Consider the following 19,964-nt stretch of genomic DNA (forward strand, 5'->3'; position numbering starts at 1 on the left):
CCTAATGAACTGATTGATGTTCCATTACGTACAATCACAGCTTAGCATGTCCAAGGAAGTTAGTGTTCAGTGTAATAAGTACCACGGATTGCATGCTGACAGGACGTTCAGGTACACTAATCACTGGTTTGATGGGGAGTGTGCGTGTGGTAGAAAAGATTCCTACGCAACTACAACCTCTGACCTGTCGAACTGATATTCTCAATGAGCTTTGTGATTGTTTTGTCACCGAACTCTTCTCTTTGTACTAACATTTAGCGCCAGTTGGACTCACTTCTGAGCACACTGCCTCTGCACACACACAGACACACACACACACACACACACACACACACACACAGACAAATCCAGATGTGGACGTTGATTCTGGAGTATTGGGTCAGTCTGTCTGGGGATAAATCAGACAGACTAATGTGTCCTGCGAGGGGATGGAGGGTAATTGGTCACATTTGACCCCCGGCCTCGCGGACTGTGGGAACGCTGGCTTTATCTAGCAGCGGTAATTGGCTAATGAAACACTTCCGCAACTCCTCCACTAGATTGTCATCCAACGGTTGGGATTGGGTGAGGCATGTGTATGTGTGTTTGTGCGAGTGTGGCCGGCACAAGTGGCCAAGAGGCATGTGTGTGTGTGTGTGTGTGTGTGTGTGTGTGTGTGTGTGAGTAGTGTAGAGAAAATAGCAGGATGCGGAACTCCCTGTGGCCATCTCCACAACGTTATCGACAGCATCAGTCTCATGATGCCTGCAGCATACTGATACATTGACAGAACGCACATTAATGCTTGTGTGGTCTCCCTTACGATTTAAATTTAGGTTTCGAAGTGGAAATGGTTAAAATATTTCAAATTAAATCTGTAGCCTGAGGCAGCACTTTTTTTTTGCAGCGCATGCTGACTGAGAGAGATTCATTCTCTCAATATCCCGGTCGATACGACAGAGAGGCCTGTTATATTTTATCGAATTCTGCTCACGTTTTACAGTTGTTTGGTGTGATCATTTATCTGGGCACAGTCATGCCCACATCAATCGAAAGACGAGAAAACCAGGGAGGGGAGAGTGAGTTGTGGGGGTGGGTGGGGGGCACTAAGAAATAAAAAGGCTAAAGTTACGGTGGTGAGACAATGTCTCTGAGGTCCCATCAAATGAGCCATTCATAGATGCTGGCCTACCAGTTTGTGGAGCCAGAGAGACACTCCGATAGAGTGGGGCCCAGGGTGGCCTTGTCTTTTTGTCCCAAGCTGACCCCTGCTCTCCCGCCTGGCCTCTGCGCCCCTCACCTGGCCTGTCCCAGCGCACTGGTAACAGGATACCTGTAATTTGCTCTAATGGCCTTTGAAAGACCTGGCTGGGCTAATCCCTGGAGTACTTCTCCCAGCAGCACCGTATGAAAGGGTGGGGGTAAAAGGGCCGAGTGCGAGTCCTGAAAGAGGACCAGCCTCTGAATTGTGTGTGAGAGAATGTCACCCCTTGCGGCCGGGGCCGAGGGAGTGCGGGAGTCAGTTTTCAGCAGATCACCACCATGTGGCTTGTTCACAGGCTCGGTCTTGTAGAGAGGGAGATTGTCTCTGCTTTACACCTCCCTCAGTGGCTCAGTCTGGCACGCAGGGGGGAACGGGCTGAACACCGGCCTGCACACAACTTTGAGAGAGTGCACTTCAAATTGTTTCCAGATTCCTTTTCAAATTTGTGCTCAGGTAGTTCTTCATGGATGACATTTCCTTATTGAATAATAGAGATTGATATCCCACCCCCCAGTGCTGCAGAGCTGCATGAAAAGCAGAAATAACGAGGGAACGGTTTGACGTGAAGTTAGACGCTTAAATCGTCCTGCAAAAGCGAAGCAGCCAGTGACTTTAGTCAAGGGGACGAAACGGAGATGGACAAGAGACAGCAAGACAGGTTATGGTACTGTACACTGTTGGGTGTTATTATTGAGGCATAACACTTCTATATATAAAACTGTTGAATGGATTTTGCAAAATTTGTTGGTGCAAAAGAAAGCTGTTTGTATGAGCGATTCTTGCAAGAAGCCCACTGGCGTGATAAAAATTGTAATAATACTAATACTAATAACAACATCACTGTCCTCTGAATATGGACTGAGATTAAAAAGACAGGAGAAAAATAATCTTATCGGTCTCATCTTTTGCTCTCATCCCCCCAGAGATTTTAATGGAATGTGGGAACAGCAAGTGATACGCGGGCAGGGAGGACCAGCCCTCCGCCTGTCTTTTCTTTCCTTTCTTCCTGTCTTTTCTATCCATCGTTCTTGTTCTTGTTTTTTTTGTTTTTTTTTCTTTGGATGGGGTGGACCGCATGCAACAAATGAAACACACACACGCAGACCAAGGTATAGGCGACATTGCAAACTGTGTACAGAGTGATTTAGGGAGTGACAGCATGTTTAGATCTGTGAACGTTCAAGTGTGTAAAAAAAAAAGAGAAAAGGGGGAACAAGAAAAGTCCTGTTCCTTATTTCCTTTGCTGCTACTTTAATTATGTACTTTTTGAATTGTCTTTGATCAGAACAAACATGAGTTGAAGGATTCCTAACTGTCTAGGAATTCATAGCTAAATTAGGCAAGAGAAACACTGTTCAGACTCCCAGAGAGCCTGAGCTCATTTGAAGAACAGAATCAGATCTCAGGGCCAAGTAACTTGGCATGTTGGCCTGAATGTGCGCCTTTGAATAACATGTGGCGGAAGATCAGAGTGAGGGCTGTTCAGCTAATTTCATTACTGACTATCTTGGAGATTTTTTTTCTTCTAGTTTTTCTTTTTCTCCTCCTTTAAAAATCTTATTTCTATCGCAAAAGCAGGAATAAAGTGATAAAAACCGGAGAACTGCAGGCGCTTTGTGTGTTTTCGTGTGCCATCATTTCAGCCTGGCCCGTCCCGGCTCTGAGCAGACATATCTCATAGCTGTCGGTATGGCATGAATAAATTATCCCATTCCTGTGAGAGTTAATAGGTATGATGCATGTCCGGAGACCCGGCGCAGACAGGCCGCTTTAGGGAGGGAGGGGAGGGGTGACCCAGGCAGACTGAGACAGAGACCAAAGAGGTACGACAGGGGAGAAGTGAGGGACAGACGGGCAGTGAAAAGCAGGCTGGCTGATGCAAGACAGGAGGAAGAAGAGAAAGACAGGTACAGGTACAACTCTGCAACAGGGGCCGCAGAGAGGGCCGCTCTCAAAACCCGGCTGCTGGAACAGTGGAGCTCTCAGAGCGGCAGTCACAGCTCCCGTTAAAGAGACTGTAAATTTTTATTATTGCTGTCCAGAGCTGGTCGGTCCATTAAACCAGTAAGGGCATTGCATCATATATGTACTCTGAGCCTGATCACACTTATTCAAACAAAAATAAATGTCATCATGTCAACACCGTGTGTATGAAACATCATGGACAGTGACTCAACAAGGGTGTTTTTACATTAATGAAAGGGAAATCCTGAGCAAACCCTCAACTTTGACCAAAATCGTTAAGTCCAACCTTTTGGTGGAGTAAACCTCAGAATGAGGAAAATGAAAAAAGCTGACCTCAACCTCAACTAATATGTGTAAAATTGACCCAAAACCTCACTAAAGCTGAACAAAAACCGGACAAGGCATTAGAAAAAGGCCATAATTTTTCTAGGTTCTGGTACAAGAATTTGGCTCTTGTCACGCATGCAACAACCACAGATAATGGTCATGACAATTTGTTGGTACATCTATATTCAAGACAAAAACTGCAATGTGAGAAGGTCATAAAAAAAAGTGCAACTGCTTATAAACTGACTTTAGTAATATCCAGGGCATGTGCACATTTTTCAAAAATGCGCCATTTCCAAAGGAACTTTAGATATACAGCAGAAAATCATTGTGGCACTCCAATCAGTCACCTCAAAGCAGGTTCTTCTGCCTTTAAAAGCAGATGTTCAACACCTGCTCTGGCATCAGTCACTCACTGGGCTGTGGCCAAGTATTTGACACAGTGTTGGTGTGCTGTAGTGTAGAAAGTTTAAGTATTTGGATATAGTTTGTTGCACTGAAATAAAAGTTAACTATTAGCTGCGCTTCATTGATGAGAGATTATCAAATGTGTTGATAAGCTTTTATTTGTCTATCCTTTTCCCATCACCCCTTTGCAAATGCTTCTCAGGAATGAGTACTATAGATATTATATGCTTCCACCTCATACGTAAAGAATAATTCATAAACGATTGACCCCTTCTGGCCCTCCCCTATAAAAGACATTGTAGGGGCGGCCCTGTCTTTAGGGTCACTTTTCATATTACGTTGCAACGTAACGCTGTGCTTAAGATCTGGTTAAGTTCATAAAAGAAAGCCAATTGGTTAGGGTTAGAAAAAGATCATATTCAGGCTTAAAATACCTGCTTTATCTGCCACAAAAATGGCAAAAAATTGCCCAGATGTCTCCTTAAAAATACCCAGTGGTTTCACTCTTACAAATGTTGAAATACAGGCTTGAAGTACGGACACTGACTTGGCAGCCTTCTAACTTCACCATCTTCCCTGTATGTATTGTCTATGACATATCCACTGGAGATGAAAATCAACATTAATACTTTTACCTCCTTAAAGGTCTATATTTTCTAAACCACCCGAGTTGCGACCAGCGTGACGAACTGCATCATACCACATATCAGGATATACACTGTTTTTTACCGACAACCCCTCTCTAAACCCATAGTGACCTCCCACCATGCACTAATCAAGGGCTGTGTGCAGGTGATGGATTTGATCCAGAGGTCACAAGTTTGGTTGGTAGAGTATACTTTACCAGGAAAATCCACAGGAGTCATGGTTCATCAGGAGACCATGTTTACTCTTGCCTTTCACTTAGTTCGGTGTGCCTTTGTATATGCGCTGTGCATCCATCCTCCGGTTTCAGTGTGTGTGTGTGTGTGTGTGTGTGTGTGTGTGTGTGTTAGTGTGTGCTTGGGACCAATCAGACTGATCACTGAAAAAGAGACATGTAGCCAAAGGTGCAAAACGACCACGCAATTACCATCTGAAAATGTATTAAATGCAATAACTTTTGCTTTTAAGTTTGCATTTACCTTCACAACATTACAGGGCTGCTTAAAACTATTTTGTATCCTCCTTGTAAGGTGGTGGAATACACAGGAATTTTTCCGAACTGCGAAGTCCAGCACACTGCGTTCCCTGTAAATTATCTTCCCGTCTCTGCAGCACCTTCATATTTCACAGCAAATTGGAGATCGGCTTTCATATGAACCACTCACTGAAATGAGATCATCGCTGGCCCGCCGTTACTGCTCACCAGAATATTTATTGATAACTGTCAGGATCCTGGTATATGAGCCGCCTGACCAGACATTCCTTCATCTTTCAGCAGCCAATTGATATGAAGTGTGTGGCCTTTTTCTGTCAAGCTTTGCAAAAGGGACCCAGATGCATGACTCCAAGCCGGCAGGTGGAAGTAACAAAAAGTGAGCTCTCGTAACACAGACGGCAAACACAGATGACCTGACAACTGAAAGTGGAAAAAAAAACGTGGGTCGAATACACGGGAGGCTTATCAGGGACAGGTAAACTAGGACTATCTCAAAGGCCAGAAAACAAGACAAATACAGGAAGTAAACCACCCCGACGCATGAGGCGAGTAAAACTTTCAAAATAAACCAGCAAATGACTTAACTAAGCAATTACTAAGCAAAGAATAAGGAATGTGATATAAGCACGCAGTGATCGAGTGAGTTATTTCAACCTGATCTCATCAGTCTGCGTACAAATAACACAACCTCACACTTTAAAATGACTGAACACATACTGCTTGGTTTGGTTTAGGCATCAAAACTACTTGGTGAGGTTAAAGTCAAGGCTGAGTTCTCATTTCACACACGACACAAAACAACAGTCTCCTGGGTAAAAGCCCGGTGTTTGTTTGACCCATCCATCGACCTCAACCACCACCCTTCTTGGACTTTCTCACTCTTTATACTACAACGTTTTTTTATTGGTTTATTGAAAGGCTGGGCTGGTTGTGGTGACATTTTGCCAGGTGAGTGCCACAGTAAACTCACTGTTACATTTCTATGTAGTATGTCTTTCCGCATGTGAGGGCGGGTCCCCCGATCATTCTCCCAGCATGCCCTCTGAGCTCCTGACACAGAAGCAGGGATTTTTTGTGCTGACACACCACTTGTCGCGGATTTGTCCCCACGGTCACCACATGCTGAGGGCAGTAATCATTTTTTTTGTGGCCCAACATCATGTTGTCAGGGCGTAAACAGTGGCCTCTGCCCTAAATCAATAGTGCAATTATGCTTATAGATTAATAAATGAAATGGCCATGTGCACATGACAACTGACAGTTCTGTCTTTTTTTTAGTCTTTTTTATAGACGTCACGTGAAATCAAACATTTGTTATGAATCTGACTTCCCTGTCCTGCAACACGAGCTGTAAGTGAACTAGTTTGTTTAAGTGGGGAAATCCCTGCTATCATAACCTCCCGCTGACTGCATCTCGCTGCCACCTCAGTCTCTTTCCAAGAACTCTGTTTAGTTTGCATGCCTTTGTAGTCCTGACACAATGAATTTCACTTATGAGGACATATCAGTGGGGACACTCTTAAACAGTCTCCGCTTGTCAGCAGTATTGGCATTACAGTTAAAAAGTGATGGAGGCAGTTAAACACCTGCACAATAGGAAAACTTTAATTTGTCATCCTTTCACTTTACGATATGATTGCATTTATATAGAGGCCGATATGATTGCGGCCTCTATATAAATGCTGGTAAATGCTGACAGCTGTGCAGTGTGATGTATGGATTAATAATTTGCAAAAGCGCATCCTTTCCTGTACGCAAAAGCCTGTGTATTTTTAAGATTTATACCCTCAAAAGCTCCTTTTAAGCCGAGAAACATTTTGCTTAAATTAGGATAAAGGGGTTTGCCAATTTAACTTTGGCAAACCCCTTTAAATGTTCAAACCCTACGACTTTGACACCCCTACATACCGTCAAAATTGTTGCAGATCTTAGGTGAGACATTGTCCGTTTAAAAAAAAAAAAAAATTCCAACAGTTGAAAGGGGTTTACATCTGGTGTTCTTCCCGTTGCAGCCCGTTGGTGAATGACTGTACTCGAAGACCTTGCATGCAGTCTGCGAACAAGACATAACACACTAACATAAATTTTTTTATCAAATGGATCAACTTTGTCAAACCTCAAGGACACCATCATGAGACCAATCACAAATCATCACGGGTTATTTCAATTGTAATCTGTGTTTGAAGTCAATCAGATGGTTGACAGGTCAGCTTGTGTCCGCTGCATATAAATGTAAAAACATCATCATCCACAAAGACATTTTCTGAGAGTAGCTTCCATTTTATTTTCTCGTCTGAGGATTTAAATGTTTTTTGGGGTAAATATAATAGAATATACTAACTATACTATACTTAGAATGTACCTACTATACTTGTGAAAACATAAATTCAGTGCAGGTCATACATTTTCCTCTCTATCAAGCGAATGAAATCATCGGCCTCCACAAGTCCTGGCTAATTGTTAGTTGGTATTTTACTGTACATTCAAGGGTTAATGTCCAAGTTTCCATATGACACCACCTGCGATAGCCTCCACTGGAGCGCTCGTTCTCATGGTAATCTCTCAAGGTGTTTAAAGCAATAGTGAGTGATGCAGCCTTTGTCCGTGCTGATACACACAGGCGGCTGCTTCGCCCAGTACCAGACCCTTCAAGGGGGTCATGGCAGATCAAAGGTGCTGGTCACAGCCATTAGGCCCGGCAGCCCAGACCCGACATGAAAAGCTTGTGTTTTGAAAAGGAGGGCAGAAGGAAAAAAACAACAGGTTTCGTTTAAAAAGCAAGCAAACTGTGAAATAATTGAAAAGGTATGTCAATCAAGAGCAGGAGCACAGCGGGAACTCCAAGATTCCCAGGCTCTGCTCTGGTCGAGCACTGAGCCATGGAGGGCTGCTCAAGGGGGCAACCCAAGAAATTAAAGACCTGGGAAAAGGAACAAAAAGAAGACAGGAGGAAAGAGGCAGGAAAAACTCTTTTTCTCACTCTGTCTTTGCTCAGTCTTTCACTCTTTTCTGCTCGAATTTTGCGATGAAAGGAACCATTTTGCCACACTTTGTAGAGCCCCATTCAGAACCTTTGGTCATTAATAAGATCTTGTCTAGCTCTTCACCTCTCAGGTGAGTAACAAAGACTTATTGGGTGGGGGGGGGGGGAGCCAGCAGCAGCCATTGGAAGCACTTGCCCCCACCGTCGCAGCTCCCATCTTATAACCAGCACCTTCACCCTGTACTCGCTCCCTCCTCCTCCTCCTCCCCCATACCATGAGTCTGACAAAAGGGAACCCCGTGAGAGTGTCTCTCTCTTTCCTTTCTGTCTTTTTTTTTTTTTTTTTCAAAGTCAGAAAAGGCTTGAATGATCTGACGATGGGCTAACGTCCAAAAAATGGGGGACGGAAAGAAAAGAAAGAGTAAAAAAAAAAAAAAAAAAAAAAAAAAAAGACTGGGTAAAAGACTTTTTCTATGCTTTTAAAAATCCCATAGAGCAGAAATAAATGGCAAGTCCACAGTTGACTAGACACGTATAGTGCAGGATTTGCTTGTAATGGCAGCTTGAGCTTATTGACAGTCCCAGCCAAATCATGTCAAAGGTTAAGAGATCTTGCCAATTGCAAGTGGGAAGCCAAAAGTGCCATTTTCATGAGCTCAATAGGGCCATCAGTTGATACTTGCTCAGCAGAACGCAGCGCAGGAGTGACCTTCAGTTTCCAAAGCAACTCAGGAACAAAGAGCTAATTTGCCTCCATTATGTCGCTCTCGTCTTTCTAACTGGGATATTGTTCAAGAGATTTGAAACTTTTCTTGCATGGAAAATTCCTTGATAAATAGCAGCTACAATGCTCAGATGAAGGCTTGAAAATTGTTTCTATCTTTTTCTTTTTTACTTTATTGACGGTGGTATGTTGTGGCTTCTTTCTTCTGACAAATGTACTTATTGTAAGTCGCTTTGGACAAAAGCATATAAATGCCCTAAATGTAAATGTGAATGTAAAATGATTCACAAAAAAAGATAGAAAAACTATTTCACTAGAACAAAGGTCATTTTATTAGAACAAACTAGATGTTCCTGTTCATTTGTGTAGATTAAATGTATTCATTTACACCAGACCATGCGTTAAAACAACAGGGTTTATTAAAAAGAAGGACAGTGAATTTCAAAAAGCTTAATATATTCAGAGATGTAACCTGTCTTTACGACTTAAATTTAAATTGTCTGCATGGGAAAAAAATGGCAAAAAAAAAAAAAGAAAAGAAAAGATCAAGATCAATCTCAGCAAAGCTTTTGAAAACTTATTTTGGGTCAAAATTGTATACTTCTAGAAAACTAAAACAAGTCCGGAGGCTGAACTCAGCATACAGCCTTCCTTCCAGTAATGTGACCTTTGGATTTCAGCAGTTAGAAAAACCCTCTAATAGCCTGAAATACCTCACTCTGATTCCTCAGGCTTTGAACACAATGGAGTGACTTTTCAAAGGGGGGACTGTGAGTTATATGGATCTAACTGGTCTTTATAGATGTGTGGTCAAGCGTCCAGAGCCAGAGTGATTCCTCGAGACAACGTGAAATCCCCATTTCATGTCTTCGGATCTTTTGTGTCTGCTGGCTGCTACACCGGCATGTATGAATGAAGTGACAAGGGAGAAAGGACGATATTTAACGTGCTGTAGACACACATTTCATTAAAAGGGACTGCTGAAACTAACTTTGAACCAGTGGACTCCTTAAATGTTTACTCCAAAATGTATTTTTTTAATGAAGAGCTACAACAACTGTAACATTTGCACTTTGATTTATTAGAGTCTGTTTTCTACTACTAAGCTTGTTTTTTTCTTTTTTATTTCTACGTTTTAAAAACCCGAGATTTTACCGTTCACGTCTCAGATGTGACAAACATCCTTCCAACACACCTACTGTGGCTGGAACTCCAACCAGCAAATAATGGCTATTACTGCTGGCACCACTTTCAGGCACCAGCGGTTTTCATTGGCCTGGACTAATCCCCCATAAATCCTTGCAGTGCTCCAATCACCAGCCGGGCCTCAGCTAATTGCTTATGAGTCCCTTGCACGCTCCAGGTGCCACCATGGCACACCCGGTGTTTGTAAACACAGCTCGTAAAGGGGAGGCTGCCATCAAAGTGTTAATGTTTCCTCTGAGGATCAGAGGCTGTGCAGGAATGATGGGGGTGCAGCTGGGCCGGTACCTGGATGGACTTGACTGGGGCATTCCCTCCTTCCCTGCAGCTGTGTCGGGCGGAGAGAGGGCTGCATTTTTACACGGCCCCGTCAGAGAAGAAAGACACTCAACAGGAGTTTGTGTTTGTTTACCTTCCTCGTCTTTTCTGTCCTCCGTTTTGCTCTTTGTACTTCTTTGTGTCCGCGCCTAAAACTAGATGGCCTCACTTGGTAAGCACGACTAGCGATGTTCAGAGAAAAGAAAAGAAAAAAGTTTGAGATGTGTTGTGTGTTTAGGGTGATGGGGGCAGCAGATGTGTGTTTTTAAGTGTAAGGGCCCTTCAGATGTGCCCTTTGAAAACAGCAACAGTAGTCTGATGGTATTAGCAGCTGTCTGGTAGAGAAGAGTTGGTCGCATCAGAATGTGAGATTACGTATTATGATGGTGTCACCTGTGGGATGTTAGACACAGAAAATAAAAGGTGGCATGACATTTTAAAAACATGCAGTGAAACAGTTCTTGGTGCTTATTTTTACTGCTCCTGTCCACAAAGGCTGTAAAGACGTCCTTTTGTTGTTACCATGTAAGTGATGGGGAACAACACCCAGAGTCCTCTTTCAGTATAAAACTGCATTCTTAAAGGAGACATGTTATTCTCATTTTCAGGTTCATTCGTTTTACTTCTGGTTACTAGCAGAATAGGTTTACATGCTTTGGTGCTCAAAAACCACATCAGTTTTCTCATACTGCCCAGTGCTGCAGCGCTGTATTCACCCTCCGTCTGAAACGCTCTGTTTAAGGTCCTGTCTCTTTAACGCCCCCCCCTCCTGAATACCCAGTCTCCTCTGATTGGTCAGTTCACACACACCTGAGCCATCACTGCTAACAACAACAGAGCAGCTTCGCCAAATTAATTCTTAAATTCCAAACCAGCCGCTAGGCACAAATCATGCGAATGTGTGACATGGTGATGCAGTGTGATGTCATGGAAATAAAGGCAGAACTACTGACGAGATGTTTCAGATGCATTGTTTTCCGTAGGAGAGAGGAGCTTCTGTTGGTGCTGACTTTGACCTTTTTAACTTTCGGTATACTTCACATGCACAAGAATCGACACAGATCTAAAAAAATGAAAAATTGCAATAGTCTCTTTAAAATTGAGCTGAAACTAATATGAGGCTTCAGCAGTCTGAGTTAGCAAATCAAAAGGGCATCTACGTCCATCCATTAGTTCAACAAGGAAACGTTGTCCAAGTTAAAAAAGAGCCTCTGGTTTTTGTCCCCACATCACTTCACATGTTTTGATTGTATGGAGGTAGGATTACACTAAACCAAAAACTCTTAAATGCACCTATTGGCAATGTAGAGACCGTCTCTATGTACGCCCAAGTGACAAAACCCCCTGACAGCTGTCAGAGTTATAGAGGGATGAATAATTGGGTGAGCAAATCAATATTGGTTTCCTGTGTCCAACTAACCTTTTTTTTTTTTAAAAGCAAACACTGCAACTGTTCCTGAAACTTAACAAAGTGTCTATTATTATTACCACGATGAGTGCGCTCCCATCACTTTACTAGTCATTTTAATTTAAACCACAATCTTTCACTAAACCTAACCAAGTCATTTTTGTGTCTAAACCTTTGACCAAATCTGAGTGTTGTCACATCAGTACATTACAGTTTTGGAAGGTACAGATGAATAATGTTCAAACAACATATGTTGTTGTTAAATTTGGAAGCCTTGTTGCGTATTAAAGCAGACTTAAATACAGGTGAGGCTGTCCTTTAAAGCCAGGTCTAAAACAAATATGTAACTCATTATTTAATCCAAAAACATGTTAAGTCAAGCCAAATTCAGCTTTACTGTTCTTTCCAAACAAAATCTGGATTTGCACAAATAAATAGGCAGAAAAAACTGCAGTGCAGGGAGAGTAGCACCTGCGAAACCCCTGGTGTGAGCATTTATTTTTCATCGCTGGATGGGTTTAACCAGCAAGACTGCTCAGGAACTCACTTGCTGCCCTGTACAAGACTTGCGGTTGTACCGAAGCAGCTGGGGGTTGGTCAGTTGGGTGGCCAGTGGCCCACTGCTGCTTTTACGACTACTTCATTTCCTACCAGCTTTGGGTCACCCTGTCCCTCAGCACCTTGATCTGGTGCAATGTTTACAGCATGTGTCCAAAGGCAACAATCCTTTTTTTTCACAAATATCCAGCAGTGCCTAGTCTTTGAGCAACAACATTGAATGTTTTCTCCTGCACAGACTTGGTTTTCAGGGGTGTAAAAAGAAGATTTCGTGCTCTGATCAGATAGCAGGCCACATCAGGATGCTTTTGACGGCGTAAGTGGGCATTGAAAGCCAGAAAAAATGTCATCCAAAAGAGAGCTTCATCTGAAGCAATTAACTGCTATTCAGCACCCTGCGGTAAGCCCTCAGGTCATCTCCAAAACATCTCCCCGTCGTAGCCATGACAATGGGTGTGTGCCTTTATTTTTGTATGCAGACAAAAACCAGATCAAGAGTGAGCCACATGGGACTTGTTTGCAATCAGTGCCCAGAGGAAACAATTAGTCCACAAGCTTGCCAGCTTTTTCATGAGGTGAAGTGAGTTGGAGAGGCTGCGTAAGTGGCCAGCAGACACGGGTTTAATGCCCCTCAGTAAACAACACTGGGCATCATCAGGATGTAGTGCCACATCTGGAATCAGGAGGCTTGAATGGGTGAATGGGGACTGTGCAGGCTCAGACACTGTGAGTGTGTTCAGATCATATGTAGTTCAGGATGTGTGATCGGAGACTCGAGTGCATAGTTGTTCAATTATGCTTTAATAAAAACAAATTCCCAGACATTAACCTGTTCTTAATGCTCCAAGCTCAACTGGTCTTCTTACAAAAAGAGCTCTCTCAGGCCATTGTGTGTGTCCTGTGTATGTGTGTGTTTTCTCTCTTGTCTTGGGCTCTCTCTCCCCAGAGCATATGGCTGTCTGGTATCCTAATCGCTAATGATAGAGCAGCTTTTGATGGGGAAACTCCCAAAGCTAGATGTTTCTAACCCAGACTCTTGTTCCCTCTTTTATTTTCCAGGCCTGATGGAAATCCGATCTGTCAGTGTGGGAGTTGTTGCCATCAAATCTGTCAGCACCGGGCTGTACTTAGCCATGTCCAAGAAAGGCACGCTCTTTGGATCGGTGCGTATACAACCTGGCAACATTGTTCCTAGAGGTCAAGATGGGAGGGCTGGGAAGGGAGGGGATGGGTGGTGAGGGTAGGGGAGGTATATATGTATAGGGGTCCCAAATGAGTGCCTACTCAAACATGTTAGATTCTGCTGAAGTGAAGGCAAATGTCTGGAATCTTCTGCTGGAAAGTCCAGAAAAGGTCAAAGTGTCACAATCCATCATGGCTGTACACCTGTGCCGTGGCTGATGATACCTGCAGCTTGAGGTGGTTTGCTCCACTGTCAAAAACAGAAACCCAACCAGCATCGACAAAGAGCCAGCTGGGCTCCTTTAAAAAGTCCTTGCATGCCATCTGCCAATTGTTGTTTCACACAGCAAGCTTTCAAAAGTAATCACATCTCTTTGTTAAAATCAGCCACACATCAGACCTAAGTGTGTGGTGTCTAGCTCATGTATTTACATCTCGGGAAAAGGAGAAATCAGGGACAAGCAATCAGTCAGCATCAGCGATAAGACAAGTGCCTTCAACGAGCAGTAAACACGGCATGAAAATACCAGAAGAGGGCTTTCGGAGATCTGACACCGCCCAAAATAACAGAAAAAGGCAGGTGAATCAAGGCAGGCTCATACTATCCCGATTTTATCACAGACAGGGCCTTTTAAGGGTGCATGATAAAGATCAGAAAAAAGGGAATGCAGCAGAGCCTCTTGTCACTACAATATCTTTCAAGACTCTTCGACGAACTGATAAGAAGTGGCAACCACCTCATGGAAAAGTGGCTGACTGTTGGATTACCTTCACAGATCAGCATACCTGTAGAGAAACTGAATTAAAAACTGTACCAGAAGACAGAAACAATTATTTACATTTAAATGTAACCACCAACGGGTATTCAACACCAGCCAAGTGAGTTTGAGGAGAGGACCATTTTGTTTATTCACATGACATGACAACAGCCGGATTAATCTACTGTTTAGCTGTAAGCTATCAAGCAACGGCACGCAGTCAGTGTGTGCGTCTGTGTGTTTTTAAATTCAGGTCAATTCTGTGCAGGCCAACTCTGCTGCAGTCAGGTTGATAAACAGGAATGAACAAAAATCCTCCTCTAATTCTGAGAATTTTAAAGTAATCTCTGAGCTCTCCTCACGTCGGTAAACTGCTCCGGATCAGAGAGCAGAAACCGATCTGACTCGGGGTGTTTATTCCTCTAGAAGCTTTGGCTCTGCTCTGAGCGGCTGAAAGGCGACTCTGGACGACAAAATTACATATTGTGAGTTGAAATCAGGGTGTGTGTTTGTCCATAAAACATCGTAAGCGTCTTAAATTCAATTTCATAAATATTAGGCCTTAAAAGTAATAAATACAATCATCTTGAATTATAAATAAAATAAACACATAACTTAACATTTGTGATACATAAAAACCTACCTCTGCATGGGACCATATATGCTTCATACACTTTTACTTACCTGGAATGCTTAAAAAGGAATAAAAGGATTTGTCCAAAAATCTGTCTTAAATTTGGTTAAAACTTATCTTTTAAAGGTCTTTAAAGCTTTAGTCTGATACTGCAAAACCTCAACAACTCTTTCCAGCTACAATGTCCCAGTCACTCAAGATATTGCACAGACCTTGTGATCAGTTTCAGGAGATCGGACCCAATGAAAACTTAACTGTGAGGCCTGTGGATTATTGCGAGTAACCAGAACACTGTTTCCGGAAAAGAAATGTTGCTTCAGGGGTTTTAATTTTAATTGTCCAATACTTTTTAGAAGCGCAAATGAAATTCCTCTGACTTATACTCTGTTGGGTAGACGGGAATGAAGGCTTAAAGGTGGACAGCTGAAAACTCCAAAACTAACTACATGGCTAGACACCACCAGGGTTAGGAATAAGTAAAAAAAAAAAAGGTTTTGGTCAGTTGGTAACGCGACGTTGTATTTCTTAACTTAAAGCTTCCCTTGTGGCCTTAAAAAGATAAACCAGCTTCATACTTTGCAGTGTAAAACTCAAGCACAAACACCTGGAAAACCTTTTACTGCAACAACAGACATTAACCTTTGTGCACTTGGAAGTTTGCCTAGTATAGCACAGCAGGAATAGCAGTCAGCTGTTAGCATAACACTGAACCGTTACAACCTCCTTAACCTCGCTTCCCTCCCTTCTCTGATCACAGGTGAAGTACAATCCAAGCTGCAAGTTCAAGGAGCGCATTGAGGAGAACGGCTACAACACATATGCCTCCCTCCGCTGGAAGCACGGCGGCAGGCAGATGTTTGTTTCCCTGAACGGGCGGGGCAAGCCACGGCGAGGTCACAAGGCTCGACGGAGGCACCCGTCTACTCACTTCCTGCCCATGCTCCCGTCCTAGCTGCCCAAGTCTGAACTCTGACCGTCAACCGGCTGGCTCACCCGCCTCCTCGCGCTAGCGATCTTTATTTTTGTTATTCCATCCTCCTGTCACATAAATGTACATTTGTTGAGGTTTATAACATTTGTAGAGTTAGTATAATATGTACTTTTAAGTTATTTTCTCCATTTTCTAATAATGTTCAGTAATACAATCCAATACAGTAGAATTATACTATCTCCAGGCATTTGTCTGAACTGCATGTAAAGTGTTTGGGTGACTTTGAGAGACTACAAGGCTTGGAAACATCAAAATGTGGCTCAGTGGGTTGTTAATTTAAGCCTATTTAAGATGCTCAGTGCAACAGAACAGAAGTATCTGGTACAGCAAAGTTATAATTATCTACTCTTTGATAAATGGAACTTTGAAATAGCTACAAATCAGGGCCATAGCTACTGGGACACTGCAGTCATGCCTTCAACAGCTCAACCTTTTGTGGGCTTTGGAGGGAGTAATTTAGACAACATGCAAGATATGGCCAGAAATACCATAATCAACAGGATGTTAAGAAACAGTAGTGTTGACGTTATGTCAAAGATGTCTCTACTGTGTTGCCGAGATGTTAGCATGTTAACCAGCTAGCCCCCGCCTGTCCTGTCTCGTCACAAGGGACAACTTCCTTACTTAGTCTAATTTGTTACCAAAAATGTGTTTACTTTAATTTAAAATATATTTTTCAAGTCAAATATGTTGCCATTTGTCATCTATTGAACCGCAAAAAAAAAATTAGGTCCCTTGTTGGTCCGCTGGAAGGAGCGTGACTTCGGCTCACTGCGGTCGGAGCTGCTGTAAATCACGTCCGTGCTTTATCCTCTGTCTTCAAACTGGCATCCGTCAGTCTTGGACATTGTGTCCAGTTCCAGTCTGGTGTTGACTCCCCCTTTTGATCTGAGGTTGTGATGCAGGCAAACTCCCCTTAGCTAAAAGGGCCACTAGCTCCACAGCTAACTGAGCTGATTAGCTAATGTCAGCTTTTAGCCTTACAAAGAAGCGAACATGAATCTATTTTACCTTAAACACATTTCTCCTCTTAATCCATTTATTATGTAAAATTTGAATGATACAATTGCTATATTTTGTAAGGCTAAATCTGGGCCAACAAAAATAATTAAATTAGTACAAAAAATGATATTTTTCCACCATAATGTAATTTATTTAAAGTTCAGTGGTGAGTTTAATCCAGCTGAAGAGTTAACAGAAAATAACAGAACAGATAAATAGGAGGAAATTGTACTCTGGACCTCTGTATTTGTAAAGCCCTGGCGATGGCCCTGTGAAAAATACAATCTTGTGATTGTTACTTGGGATATACTGTATTGACACTACTGGACAAGAGACACTGATCTGCACCCGAACTGTACAGATGAGATGAAGATCTCTACTGACTCACACACATCGATGGATGAACTGATCTGTGTGTACGTCTCCATATAAGAACACAACAGAAACTAAGCTAAACTACTGGGATGACATGCTGGATTTTCTGAGATGACCTTTGTATGTTTGTGCATGCCTCTGTCACACTGCTTTCACCATCCAGCAACCCACAGCTACTAGATTAGAAATCAGTAAACAGAATCAAACAAACAAACAAAAAACAACTGAAAAATGCATTGTGTCTCATCTAGTCTCTGATTCTTGGTCCTTCGTTCAGTCTTGGAATGATATTATACGTTTTGAGTCATTTAATGCATTGTAGCGGCCGTAGGTACAGACGTCACTAGCAGAAAATGCATTAATTTTGTACACAGTAGTAAATGGTTATTGCATACTGCCTCTCTGTCAAGTCTTGCTAACATTTTCTCAAGGCTGTCGCTAATAGAACATTTAATATATTTAAAACATTTTGTACTCTTAACTGTTTGAAGTTGGTGTTTATTGTTATTGTTGACTTTTTGTGTTGGCCTGTAGTCATACTGTTAAAAAAAGAAGGGAAAAAAGTAATCATGCTCAAGTCCATATTCAGCTCATTTTGTATGGTATTACTACTGGATATAGGTATATTTGTGATCCACTTATCATAAAAAAAAGCTAATAGTAGTTTGTATATAAGGCCAAAGTCTCAGAACAAACATTCTTTAGTTTCATTTCAGCAAAGTAAAATCATTTGAGTGCCTTGGTCCATGCTGAGTTTGGTAAACTTCAATAAAAAAATGTGGATAAATCTTGAATCATGGCTCAATCCCTCACGCAAGCAAGCGTTTTTTTTTATTCAAATCATCAAGTGCACCAATGGTATTTTAATCTTGTCTCGTGCGTGGCACTGATTGTTAAGTGTTGGTAACATCTCCATCAGAGCTCTCAGACATAATCCCCCCCCTTCATAATCATGACAAAACTCACAGCAGGAGAGGCGTTGATGTGGAGGACCTCCCCGTGTCTGATGAAAGGTCTGCGGTTATGAACTATGTGACCGAGCATCAAGGTCATTTACACACAGACGAGCCCTCCAGTGGCACGGGAGGCCACTCAGTCTTTTCAGGGAACAGAAAGGAGAGTCGGGGATGAATAGTGGCTGTTTGGGGTGAATAAAGGCCAACCTTTCAGCCTGTCATAATGTGAGATTACTGTGACGGGGTACATGTCTGGTCAGAATGGCGTGAAGTCACACTGTAGTTCAGCTCCAAAGGTCTGGGTGCGGCACACAAATATCAGTATGGGGGGTCTGGCAGTACTATTGCCATGCAAATGTCTTTGTTCTCAGTTCTGCACCCTTGGTAGATTGTTTTCAATTTTTGAAAAGTAAATACTACACACACTTGTTCTCCTGTTGTCACTGTTGAATTTAAACTGTAAAATAATAGTCATTTAAAAGACAAGATTGGCATTTTGGGAGATGCGCTTATTCGACTTCCTACCCAGAGTTGGCTGAGACGCTTGATATCACTTTCATGTCTGTACACTGAAAATTAAGCTATCATCAGCTGCCAGATAGCTTAGCTTAGCTCAAAGACCGGGAACAGGAGGGAACAACCAGCCTGGCTCTGTCAAATGGTTACAAAATCAGCCTACCAACTCCTCTTAAGTTTACTAATTAAATCATTTGTTTTACAGATACCAAAAGAACACATAAATACTGAATTGTAGGCTATCTGTTTCCTTTTTTTTTTAAACAGGTTAGCAAGCCAGCAATTTCCCCATGTGTCCAGTCTTTTTATGTTAGCTTAACTAGCCAACTAAGCTAGCTGGCTTAAAGTGTACAGATACAGATACCAAAATACCAAACAAAATCTAAAATGTATATTTCATTTTCATACAGGTTAGCAAGTTACCAATTTTCTCATGTTTTTAGGCATTTCATGTTAAACTAAGCTAGCCAGCTGCTGATAACTCCGTACTTAGCATACATTAGGGACAAACCGATGTAAAACTTGCAACAGACAAAATATATGATAGACATTGAATTATTTTTTTGCTTTCTTTTTGAAGAAAAAGTGGGACTCTGAAAAACATTGAACACAATGTGATGATTTGCGAATAATATCATTAACATTATATGCTTTAATTCTGAATTGGATGCCAGTAACACATTTCAACCGGTGGAGTTGTGGAAAATATTACGACACATTCCATTTTTACCGGTGTCCCTGAACATATGATCGTTATCCAACCGTCAGCAGGCACAGACACAAGAAAACATGCACCACCCAAAGTAATCCCATTTTCTGCCTGTTCTCTCGATTGACCCGCCTCTTTGTCAGTGTCTCCTCCATCTTTTCTCTACTACTTCTCTGCTCTCCTCTTTTAACCGTCCAAGAATCTCCCCTTTCTTCTTGGCCTGAGGGTGCGACTGGCTGTTGGTGCCAGTTCCAGGGACACCAAATGGGAACTGTAATTATCATTGCTCCACCACTGTCCTGTCAGTGCGCTCGCCAGCAAAACAAGAGGGATCCTTTGGAAGCCCCGATCAAAAGCTTTGGCCTTTGATCATGAAGCAAAAAGGAAAAACCTAAACACTGTGCAAAATCAACGAGGAATGTCCTAAAGAGAGCTCCGGAGAATGGAAATGACAGCCATCCAGAAGACATCCCCGGCTCCTCCGTGTTGATGTCAGGAGCACAGGTGTTTGGGCCGTTTGATCCCATCAGTGTAAGCAGAGGACTGAGAGAGTGAGTCATGCA

General features: G+C 42.4%; 1 protein-coding gene across 1 annotated transcript in view; it reads left to right on the forward strand.

Annotated features, from left to right (window-relative positions):
• Positions 1-18,014, forward strand: part of fgf22 (fibroblast growth factor 22) — a 30,024-nt gene extending 12,010 nt beyond the window's left edge. The window contains exons 2-3 of the mRNA XM_030432949.1: positions 13,338-13,441; positions 15,610-18,014. Of these exons, the coding sequence (XP_030288809.1) occupies positions 13,338-13,441; positions 15,610-15,804 (299 nt within the window). The 3' untranslated portion in view covers positions 15,805-18,014. The remainder of the gene's footprint in view (positions 1-13,337; positions 13,442-15,609) is intronic.
• Positions 18,015-19,964: the final 1,950 nt, after the last annotated feature.

This window comes from Sparus aurata, chromosome 11 (assembly GCF_900880675.1).
Source record: "Sparus aurata chromosome 11, fSpaAur1.1, whole genome shotgun sequence".
In the NCBI taxonomy this organism is placed as follows: Eukaryota; Metazoa; Chordata; class Actinopteri; order Spariformes; family Sparidae; genus Sparus; species Sparus aurata.